Source organism: Acanthopagrus latus, chromosome 22 (genome assembly GCF_904848185.1).
Source record: "Acanthopagrus latus isolate v.2019 chromosome 22, fAcaLat1.1, whole genome shotgun sequence".
NCBI classification, from domain to species: Eukaryota; Metazoa; Chordata; class Actinopteri; order Spariformes; family Sparidae; genus Acanthopagrus; species Acanthopagrus latus.
In genome coordinates this window covers 6,668,706-6,680,524 of record NC_051060.1, presented here as the reverse complement: position 1 = coordinate 6,680,524, position 11,819 = coordinate 6,668,706, and the positions used below count along the sequence as shown (strand labels likewise).

Genomic DNA, 11,819 nt, shown 5'->3' with positions numbered 1-11,819 from the left:
AGAACATAACACAGCTCTGTTTATGGATTTCTGCTGCAGGGGACAAGTACAACAAACCCAACTCCCGCCTCCCACTTGTAGAAACACATTTCTGATCTGAGAGAACACAGGTGTACTCGATGAAATGAAAGCCTAAGGTAAAATCAACTGTGTGGCAAATACTCTGAAGCTCGTCACTCAACCACAGCTCTATCCTCTGCCACTGTAATTTTGCAAAATCAAATCAGGAAGTGGCGCACCTCTTATCACAGGCAGTCGATGCTGTATCGCCTCACTGAAGACGCATCGGCTCAGAGACTCTGACAGCTGGTACCTGAGAAGAGACGGTAAAAGGCCTCCACCACCATGGTTCAATTCGGATGGATTCAGATGTCTTCGTTTCTGGTCTTGCTGCCTCATTTCACAGGTAGAACCTGCACAGAACACGTGGCAGAAACATTACAAAACAAACTTCTCTTGAAACCAGAATTATCCTGGCGCTAAATCTCGGTGGAAAAGCTACTTCCTCTTACTTTTGTCTCGATGTTTTTACAGGGGCAGAAATTTACAGCTTTGGTGTCAAAATTGGGAAAAACTATGCATTGCAGAAATGGAAGAGACCATCGGGGCAAATGTGACGATGTCCGCTGGCTCTTCCATCGTCCTTTACCAGAAGGAGATCAGGAGCTCAGCCGTGGACGGATTATAACGCACCCTGAGGACAAATCGTACAGACTGAGCGTTACAGAGGAGTGTTCTCTTGTTATAAGGGACTTCACATTTGACGATGCTGGTTACTACAGCTGCAAAAACTCCCACATATATCTACAACCTATCACTGAACTGACTGTGCTCACCAGTGAGTATTTATATTGTAACGCTTTCACTTTAAAATGAAGCACAATAGAATAAAGCGATAAAGTGTATTTTTACCAGAGTAAGATTATGCAGCACTGTCTCTGAAAAACCCCATTTGTGTAATTTGCAACAGTTTAAAGGAAAAACATAATCCTGACCAAAGTAAAAAGCAGTGACTAGACAGAGACAAGTCCAAGCCGATCGGCAGAGTTAAAGTTAGCTGAGTTTCTGCAAAACCACAGATGAATTCAACAGAATTTGTCTTCATGGTGCTGTTTATGAAAACATCGCGGTTTGGTTTCGGTCGTTTCACCAGACAGCCAGGTCGTCGGCACTCTTCAGTCTTGCCTGTTGAGTTGTGTTCATTCATCTGCAACTAAAAAACTGAACATGTCTTAAAAGCAGGAGTCACCAGGCCGACGTGTGGAAACGATGCTCCATCATATTTACAAGGTAGTGACACAGTATCCTGTATATCCGTCTGTTTCTACAAAATCTCCCCCTCTCTCTTATTTCTCAGTTTGTTTCTTTCGAAGGTTGATGCAAGGTCTCTCATCCGCATTTCTTTTGTTTTCATATCTCCTGTCGCATTCAACAAAACTCCAAAGGAGGCACAGCAGGGAGAAACGAGACAGCGACGGAACAAGGTAGTCTCTCTCTCTCTTTCTGTCTCCCGCTTGTGTTGTTTCATCAGTAAACGACTGAATGTTTCGTTGTTGACAAATCAGCATTTTGAAATGTTGGTCACATTGATGATGAACCCAGTGTCACGCAGCCCTCAGTTGAAACTATCAGTGAAGGTTTTGACACTTTTAAAGATCAGATGGGATTCTCGTCTCTTTTAACAACATGAACTGGATCAGAACACGAAACTGCAGCTAAAATGCTGCTGAGAAACAACTCTGAGTTTTTATTTTAACTTGAACTAGATTTTCACACATTTCTTTAATTCTTAACAAGAATCCAAATGGTCTCAAATGCATTCTCGCCCGACATTTCCATCCCCAGAGTCGCGTCACCAACATGACTGAACACGTGTTGTGCTCCTGATGTTCGATGGTAACTTTGCTCTCTGACATGATGTTTGTGCTCCACAGCTCGTACAGATTGTTCTGTTGTCGACTACATCATGTTGGTTCTGCGTGTGGCTGAACTCGTCCTGATTACTGTGATTACTGTTCTTCTCGTCAGAGCTCCAGGTGAGAAAATTCACACCAGCATCAGTTTGGACTGATGAACACAAAGTGTCAGTTTACAGCTGAAATGTTACTCTGTGCTTTATTTTCCAGGGAACCAGAGAGCGCCTGATGACGACACTGTGAGCATTTTTATTATTGTTGTTGTTGTTATAATTTGTGTTGGTCTGTTTTTATTTATTCAGTTCTTTTTCATCTATTTAGAATAAGACATTCCTGCAGTTTTGTAAAAAACAAACATGTTGTTATTTTAATGCCTGTGTATCTGTTCATGCAGGACAGTGAGGCGTTCAGGTCAACATTTGTTTAGAGTGATAAACACAAACTGCTTCATTGTCCATAGAAACTCTTATTTAAATTATTATTACTATTATGATTATTGTTATAGTTTTTGTTGCTGTTGTTGTTATTGTTGTTGATGTTGTCATAGTTTCATATTTCTATTTTCAATTCGTTATTACTTTTTGCTTTCAGCAAAGTTTGGTTTCTCTCTGGTTTCCAGAGTGGGTTTCCTCTTTTCACTTCATTTTTCACCTTTTAAAGATCTTATTTGTCAGGGAAATTGATTGATTGCCAGTCAGGTAAAGGTCAGATCGGACAGTAACCGTAAGAGGAAAATGTGGCAATTTGGGTCATTTTAACAAATCTGATGAACCTTTAATCATTTGAGCTCAGGTGTGTCGTTGTGTGTCTCAGGTGCCTCATGATGGAGGCAGACATGAGAGTGCCGCGAACTATGAAAACATCGGAGGACCTTCTGCTTCCGTCAACACCAACGTCAACTGACCAGAGAATCGACTCGAAGCTTTTAGATCAGGTATTTTATTAATGTAATGATGTGGAGAAGTGTGTTGAGGTCCAGCCAGCTATACAAGTCTTGGTTTTATATACTTTAAGAGGCTTGTTGTATAATTAGCAACACAATTAACACATTCTTTGCTTCATGCAGTCACTGAAAACAACCTCTAAAAACTGTCCTTGGATGGCATGCACAGATTTTTCTGAATTGCCCAGCATGACCTTAATGTTACCACGCTTGAGCTCATCAGCTTTGATACTTAAAAGAGTTTTGAAACTGTTGTCTAATGACTATAAAGTCAGTGGTATCACATCGTCATTATATCTGATAACATCATGTGTTAAATGTTGTTACTGTGTTATAAGATGTCGTGCCTGTTACGATCAAAGATCCAACATTTTATACAACTTTTGTTTCTACTCTCACATAAATAAATCCAAATTCTGGATGACGTTTTATTCTTTTCTTTTCTTTTTTTTTTTTCATACCATTATTTTAGATTCCAGTTGCATGTATATGACTTCAGTCAGTGCTATGGTGGCCATAATGATGAATATCATGTGAGAAACTTAACATTTAGCTCAGAAATTTGTAATCTGAAAGTGTACAACTGAAATTTGAGTACTGCACAATTTATAGACATCCAGTGAATGCCCGTGTGTTCACTCTGGTTTTACCTTCTCTGCCGCCGCCATCAGCAGGGTTGTTTAGAGTTTCCAGGGTTATTCCAGTTGTTCCACCATTACCTGAGGACTGTGACCAGGGAAAGCAATGCCTCTTCCTGTTTCGGTTGCACGACCTTGTTTATTTTTACTTTGGGAGGCTTGATGTTATAAAGTGACTTTCATGGTTTTATTCATATTTAACAACAGAGCTAATCATGAAAACTGCAATTATAAAACCTCAGAATTTTCACTGTCAGTTTTGGTGTACCCCAGGGGTCCATCCTTTGCCCCATTCTGTTTTCTGTCTGCTCATCACCTTGCTGACATTATTTGCAAATAACATAGTACATTCATATCTCAGCTGTCTGAATTGTTTTTTTCAATATTCAAATAAAGTTTTGACTTATTTGCACAAGAGAATGTACTAAATATATATGAGTCCTTGTTTTCAGCGTTCAGGAATTGTTTTTGTGGAAGTTACTTTTTTCAACTCAAACAAGCTACAGAATCAAAAATAAAATCACCACCACATATCAAACACACAGCACAGGCGAAAAAACAAGTTGACTGACTGAACACATCATATACCTGTATTAATTCTGAATAGCTGTGTCTGTCGTGATATCTGTGGCCAAACCACATGCACCAAAATGCTAATGTATGTTTTCAGATCATAAAAACGAGAGGCTGAATTTCATGACAAAAAAACTGTTATTTCTTCATACTTTGGTATCTAATTGGTAATTTTGTTTTCACCAAGAAATAATGAAAACATAATGAAGGTTTCACAAATGTTATTTTACACTCCCAAAAGTTCACACATCCTTTTTTGCAAACCTAACAGACACTCACACTGGACAATGAGCTTCTTTGAATGAGATCAAATCAAGAATATTTGGCTTCCATTTAGAATCAGTTCATCAAAACACCGCCATCAATTCCACATCAGTTCAGTCACCGAGAACTGATCCAAAGCCTCCAATAAAATTAGATGAGTCTTTTTTTTATGTACAATAATGCTGTGAAGAAATGTTTAACAGCAGTTATTTCTTTGAGAAGTTGACCTTGGTGTTGATTCCGACAGAAGCAGAAGTTCCTCCGGTGTTTTTATAGTTCACCACGCCTTCATCCTGATGTACCTGTGTAAAACAACAACACGAGAGCAATTAGATATCATAGATTCATGGTAAAATCCCCCAAACTGCCACATTTTCCTCCCAGCTGACTGCTGGTGTGTTAAAACCAAATGGTTGACAGCAGATCCTGAACCCGCCGTCAGCTACTGCCTGATCTGATCTTCACCAGACAGTCTGCTGCGCCTGAACGCCTCACTGTTTGGATTCTAACAAACGTTCGACGTCCTGCATGAACAGGTACCACCAAGGGTTATTTTATTATTTATCATATAAAACAAAATTTAAAACTAAAATATGGCGTGAAAAAAAGGGTGATTTAAGGGTTATTGTGTTTTTACAAAACTGTCTAAGGTGGAATAAAAATCTGCACTTTTTGTCTTTGGTAGAATTTGTCTGAATTTGTTTGCCTCCCCAAAATGCTGTGGTCATAATACCAATTCTAAACTTCTTAAATATTGCCCCTGACAAAGCAAAAAAAACAAAAAAACAAAAAGAAACACAAACTAAAAGTATTGAAATGATCAAAACTAAACTGAAACAAGGAAAGTAACTCTGGATATTAACTGAAACAAAACTGAATTGAAAAAAAAAGATAAATGAATGAATTTTGTGTGCAACAAAGTGCGACAACAAATCCAAACTATCACAACAATAACAATAAAAAATGCTCACAGTGTCGTCATCAGGCGCTCTCTGGTTCCCTGGGAAATAAAGCACAGAGTAACATTTCAGCTGTAAACTGACACTTTGTGTTCATCAGTCCAAACAGATGCTGGTGTGAATTTTCTTACCTGGAGCTCTGATGAGAAGAACAGTAATCACAGTAATCAGGACGAGTTCAGCCACACGCAGAACCAACATGATGTAGTCGACAACAGAACAATCTGTACGAGCTGTGGAGCACAAACATCATGTCAGAGAACAGAAGTTGTTCATGTGCATTTTAAAACATTTTTTGATACATTTCTGTGCAGGGAAAATCTACTTCAAGTGAAGTTGCACGAGTGAATGCTGCCTCTCATTCTGGCTGCAGCTTCCTGTTCTTTTCCAAATCATATAACAAATGGAGAAGAGAATTACGTGTGACTTTCAGAAGTATTTAAACATTCATTTGATGGTTGTGGTATGTTTAGCTTGACTACATGCAGGTTGATAAAGTTCAACCTTTGTTCTCTCCTCAAAACATTTGCCCCCTCTGTCATCGGGTCCGTATGAACTTGAAGAACATTTTAAAAGTAACGACGTGTTAGCAGCCTCTGTGTGGAGCATTTTTCTTTCTGTCCTTCGTCCTGCACAACTCTACTTAAAAAAGAGAAAGAAAGCGAGGGAGAGAGGATCATAGAAAAATATATAAACATAATATAAAAAGACTGAGTCACTACCTTGTTGTTCTGCTGGAGCATCAGTGATCGTGGATGCTGGCGTTGTGACCTCACCTGGACACATGAGCACAACTCAACAAACCGTTCATCACAAAACGCGTGACGTGATATGAAAACGTCAAACTCATGACATGAAGCAGACATTTGACGGTTATTTTTCACATTGAAGCTCAGAACCGTTGAACAGTTTGAAGAGATTCTCACCCTCTCCGTTCAAATGTGTGATATCTAGACCAGGATGTACTCTGTCGGCTGCACAACAAGAGCAAGATGAACTTTCAAACCAAGGCATTGTAACGTATTCAATATTTTGTTCGAACAAACGATCAGCCGTTTGAAAGGAAAACATTGTGGGGTGAATACTCACGGATAAAAACCTCCAGATGGACCACGGACTCTCGAACTCGTCTAAATCCTGATCTGAGCCGCCTGCAGTAGTAAGACCCAGCATCATCGAATGTGACCGTGTGTATGACCAGTGAACAAGGCTCTGTAACACCCAGTCTGTAGGCTCTATCTGTGGTGTCAACAGCAACCCGCCCTGCTCTAACCAGCGCTACTGTTGCTGTTCTCTCTGGACCGGTGAAGAGCCAGTCAGTATTTTCACATCGGTACTGAGAATTTGTCACATTTTCACAAGGCAAAATGGCTGTTTCTCCATGTGCTACACGAAGATGACGGTGCTGCCCGGACAGTGCTGTTGAAAAGATGACAGAATTCAACACAGTGTTTTTTATATATATATATATATATATATATATATATATATATATATATATATATATATATATATATATATATATATATATATATATATATATATATATATATATATATATATGCATGAATCCTTACCTGGAAGATGAAGCAGCAGGATCAGAAATAAAAACATTTGAATCCGTCTGAATTGAACCATGGTGCTCGACTCCTGTTACTCATGTACCAGCTGTCAGAGTCGCTGAGTGTCTTAAATGAAGTAATAGAGACTGTACTTCCTGTTTTAACAGGTGTGGTCACTTCCTCATAGCAACAACCTAATTCTTGCGTGTTTTTAAGAAGTAGCTGAATCTATGTCGGAGGGATACCTCGGCCAGGGCCGCTGACAGGCTCAGGTCTCGTTCCAAAAGGGCCCTCTAATCCTTAAAAATCATCTAGTTCAGACTGTCAACACTCCTGAATCCACACTGAGTACCTGCAGCATTTCTGATCAACAGAAACCAATTGACCGATCATTTAAGTCACATGTAAAGTTTCTTTTCTTTCTTTTATATGCCTGATTTGTCAAAAGCAAACAGTGAGGAGCCAGTGAGGGCGTGTCAGCAGCTGTTTGTTCATCATTGCAGGTTGCCTTAGTGTTGACAGACATGCAGGATGTCTAGTAATCGATAAAAAGTTGAGGTGTGGGAGTTTGCTCTTCCGGTTGTTGTGATGAAAACTGTCGACAGTGTTGGATGATGCTGGATGATAAAGAGCTGCTAAGAAATGCCAGAGCCTCAGCAAGAAAAGAGAACAAATTCAATTTGCCCTGAAACTTCCAAATGTACAGTATGTGTGTCAGAAAAAAACTGACAAACACAATCTGTAAGTATAGAGAATATTTATCAAATACAGTATTTGAATATAATATATAATAGAGTCTAAAATTAAACAACCATGTTTGATTGAAAAACCTGCAATAAGCCGTAAAAAAATATATATAACAGTTAAAGGGGCACTGCGTAATTTTGGAGAAGAAATTCAAAAATTCTGAATTTTCATGTTTGCAGTATTAATGAGGTAATAATACAGTCCACTACAAACAAAGAAGAACAGTACATTTAAGCACTTATTTAAGTACTTAAGTATTTAAGTCTATGGTTTGTTCAGCAGATAGTAATCTTATCCCTTCAAGTCAAAATTTAAAATCAGACAAAATTGGCTAAAGATTCAAGAACTAACTCTCTGACATTTGAGCCTAACTCTCGAAAACAGAATGAATAAGTCTTCTATTTGGAAAAGGAACAAAAAAGGGAAATTGCATGTCTGAAGTCATTGCACTGATAAAGAGTCAACAGAATGTGGAACTAACAGCCCATTAACCACCGACTCAGCAGCAAGTCATCACGGTGAAGATTTATACCCGGTGTGGTTTCAACAGGAGGTTTTTCTCTATCGTGGTTGTTTTTTCTGTTTGATTTCTTCAGGTTTGTCTGTGTGTTTTTGTTAATCACGTCTTTAAGTCAAACGTTTTCAAATCTCACCGACAGAAACGTAAAATTAGGCAACCGGGAGGAAGTGACGCCAACGTTTTCTTACAAAGAAAGAAAAGGTTGAATCTGACGAAACATTAGGTCATTAGACCGACTGACAGAGAGCAGGATGTCTGCTGTCAGATGGATTCCACTGTGTCTGATGCTGATTCGTTTACCAGGTGAGATGATAATTGATAATGTGCTGTTTGTTATTTGCAGAAGCCCTGAGAAGCAAGTGAGAAAAAAAATATTCTGATCATCCGCTTCTGGTCAAGTCTAATCTACAAAGTGGAGGAAAAAAAAAGGTTTTGTCAGGTGAAAAATATTGTTTATTTGTGATATTGTGATATTTAAGCATGCTTCATCTCTTATTTACACCAGCCCTAAGAGGCAGTTGAGAATGAAAAGAATGTGATGATCCCTTTCTCATCCAGTCTGATCTGTATTGTTTTCTCGTCTGTGTTTAATTATTTATGTCACTTATCTTAAAAGTTTAAAGTTTTCATTAAAATTGACTTCTCCCTCTCTTCTCTCTCTCTCTGTCACTTCCTGCGCAGTCATAACTGGACAATACGTACGCTTCACTGTCAGGATAGGGGGTGAGGTCACGTTGCCTTGTGGTAACGTGACACAGGAGCAGGATAAGTGTGACCGCACTACCTGGAGCTTCCGTCGTTTTACCAGCGCGTCAGCAGATCTCGTTCGTTTTGGGCAGGTTCTTGAAACAGCCAATGCTAAGTCAGACAGGCTGAGCGTCACAGAGAACTGTTCACTGGTCGTCAGGAGGGTGACAGTCGACGATGGTGGTCTGTACACCTGCAGACAGTTCGAATCCGGAAAACATGAAGATACTCACGTTCATCTCTTCGTCATTATCAGTGAGTATTTACACCAGGTTACAGTGATGAAGTTTTTGTTTCGGCTGTCATTGACTTGAACGATATCTCCGTCGTCACCAGTGACTGAACATCAGGAGGCTGATAAAGTGACATTAAACTGCTCTGTGTCGGCTCCTGGGTGGTGTGACCAGACACTGAAGTGGCTGTACGAGGACGCCTACGTGGATAAACACAACAAAGACATGGAGATTTCAGGGTTCGGGTGCTCGGTGACCGTGACATTTCCTTCCTCCTTCCTGAAGCATCATCGGTCATTCATATGTGAATTGACAGATACTGACAGCACAGCAAAGGAGCAGTTTCCGTTCAGCCGTCAGTCCTCAGGTGAGATCACTAGGAGCTCGCGGTGCCTCTTTTGGTGGACGATCATGGACGGAGATGATTTGACTTCCTGCGAAAAATAGGACCCTATTCTATTCTAACCCTAACCCTAACCCAGGAAACAGCTGGCAGTATATTTTAGCACTGAATCTTTCTGCAAACCACAGGCACGTCCAAGGTTGTCATTTGTACCAAATGTGGAATATCACCTTCACATTACATGACTATCAGAGAGCAGCAGGAGGTGGAGGGGGAAGTTATGGCTTTATTACAGCCAACAGGAGCCACAGAGACATTTTCATCCATTTTTGTGGCATCATAAATGGGAAGCTGAACCGTTTCCTTCCTTGCAAGCATTTAAAGCCAAACCGTGATGTTTTCTTAACCCTAACCAAGTGCTTTTTTTGCCTAAACACAGCATTGTGAATGTTCAACCTAGATAAACAGAAAGTTGCAGCATAAAGCGCTGTTCAGTTTTACCTTATCAATGGTTTTACCAAAACATACTTGGCTTACATTTATTCTGGTGATTGGATGTCCTTAATGAAACACAGGGATGTAGTTGCAGTCAGCAGCCTTGTAGGATGTGAAAATGACTAATTGGCATACTGTGAACGCAATGTGTGACATTTTGCAGAGGTGAACCTTGGATGTATCTGCGGTGTGCAGTGACCTTCACTGCTAACATTACATCCTGGTGACGGGGCTGTGTTGGTTTTTGTCTTTTAATTAGGTAAAGATGCAACGAAGACAAGATCGACATCACCAGCACAACCAACAAAAACTACCTCAGCAGCGTCAAAGTCGACAACAGAACAGACAACAGAACAGACAACAACAACAACGTCATCGACAACAGCACAAGGAGGTGAGAAACAAGATTATTCATGTTTCAGGAGTAGTTCATACACATAGTGCAGATTTTGTTAAAAATGTAAATTTTCAAAATTGAACAAATGTTTTTATTTTTCCATCACCCAACACTCCCACACTGTTTTGAAAACTACTGTGTTTACGCATGTCGATGTAGAGATTTTTCTAAAATCAGCAACAGAGTCAGCACTGAAGTGGTGGACCGTCACTGTCGCCAACATGACTGAACACACCTGTTGTGCTCCTGATGTTCGATGGTAACTTTGTTCTCTGACATGATGTTTGTGCTCCACAGCTCGTACAGATTGTTCTGTTGTCGACTACATCATGTTGGTTCTGCGTGTGGCTGAACTCGTCCTGGTTACTGTGATTACTGTTCTTCTCATCAGAGCTCCAGGTGAGAAAATTCACACCAGCATCTGTTTGGACTGATGAACACAAAGTGTCAGTTTACAGCTGAAATGTTACTCTGTGCTTTATTTCCCAGGGAACCAGAGACCAGTGAGGCGTTCAGGTGCAGCAGCCAGTCAGGTAAAGATCAGATCAGACAGGAGCTGCGTTCAGGTTCAGCTGACTCAGTTTATGAACCTCAACAGTCAGTTGGGAGGAACACTTGGAGCACTTTTGGGATAATATATATATATATATATATATATATATATATATATATATATATATATATATATATATACACATACACACATAAATATATATACATGTAACAGTAAGTGATGGTGCATTCAGTTGCTGTCAGATTATTTCTTATTTCTTGTGTTAAATGTGGGTCAGTGGTGTGAAAGTTGTCAGTTAAAGTGTGTCAGAGTGACAGTTTGTTTGTGTTGTGTTTCACAGGTGGATCATGATGAAGATGAAGATGATGGTGTGGTGAAATATGAAAACTGTGGAGACACTTCTGCCTCTGTCAGACTCCGCTGAAGAGTTCAGAGCTGATCTGACGATTTCCTGCTTGTTGTTGAAGCTGCAGCAGCTTGAGCTCAGTTTCATGTCTCTGTGTGCAGAAGAACTCATTTGAACTCACTTTCATTTAGCATTGTTGTTCACATATTAGTGTGTGTGTGTGTGTGTGTGTGTGTGTGTGTGTGTGTGTGCGTGTGTGTGCGTGCGTGTGTGTGTGTGTGCGCACGCGTGTGTGTGTGTGTATGTTTGAATGTGTTTTCAGCCTTAATGGAGTCAGTAACAGTCTTCTATTTATTATATCTGTTAACAATATCATCTGCAAATAAAGACGTCTTCACTTCACTCTACACTGTGTTCTGTGAGCATACAGCACAATAAACCCACAGCTTATACATACTGTATACAGTCAACATTGCCCCTTTGCAACAGAAATATTTTATCATTGATGTAGCTCTGATATATTTACATTCTAGCCATTCATTGTTCATCATTTATGACAATTGAAAGTATAATATAATAATTCTGAGTCAAAATGACGTTGTATTTTGCTGAGCTGTATACT

General features: G+C 39.7%; 2 protein-coding genes and 1 long non-coding RNA gene across 4 annotated transcripts; 2 read left to right on the top strand and 1 right to left on the bottom strand.

Moving 5' to 3' along the window:
• The first annotated feature begins 1,932 nt into the window (after positions 1-1,932).
• LOC119012034 lies at positions 1,933-2,839 on the top strand. The gene is made up of 3 exons (XR_005072340.1): positions 1,933-2,036; positions 2,127-2,155; positions 2,730-2,839. It is a non-coding gene; the product is annotated as an uncharacterized LOC119012034 (long non-coding RNA).
• A 12-nt stretch (positions 2,840-2,851) lies between these two features.
• On the bottom strand, positions 2,852-6,958 carry LOC119012530. Its single transcript, XM_037086443.1, has 7 exons — positions 6,871-6,958; positions 6,383-6,712; positions 6,220-6,267; positions 6,016-6,069; positions 5,425-5,526; positions 5,306-5,334; positions 2,852-4,636 (listed from the first exon to the last, which is right to left on the bottom strand). The coding sequence occupies exons 1-7, from the start codon at positions 6,929-6,931 to the stop codon at positions 4,541-4,543; spliced, it is 720 nt and encodes a 239-aa protein (XP_036942338.1). The 5' UTR covers positions 6,932-6,958; the 3' UTR covers positions 2,852-4,540.
• Positions 6,959-8,131: 1,173 nt separating this feature from the next.
• On the top strand, positions 8,132-11,586 carry LOC119012647. Of its 2 annotated transcripts, XM_037086651.1 has the most exons (7): positions 8,137-8,425; positions 8,804-9,124; positions 9,206-9,469; positions 10,200-10,334; positions 10,635-10,736; positions 10,827-10,870; positions 11,192-11,586. In XM_037086651.1, the coding sequence occupies exons 1-7, from the start codon at positions 8,374-8,376 to the stop codon at positions 11,273-11,275; spliced, it is 1,002 nt and encodes a 333-aa protein (XP_036942546.1). In that variant the 5' UTR covers positions 8,137-8,373; the 3' UTR covers positions 11,276-11,586. The 2 variants fall into 2 exon arrangements, with proteins under 2 accessions (XP_036942547.1, XP_036942546.1); XM_037086652.1 differs by lacking the exon at positions 9,206-9,469 and having other exon boundaries at positions 8,132-8,425.
• Positions 11,587-11,819: the final 233 nt, after the last annotated feature.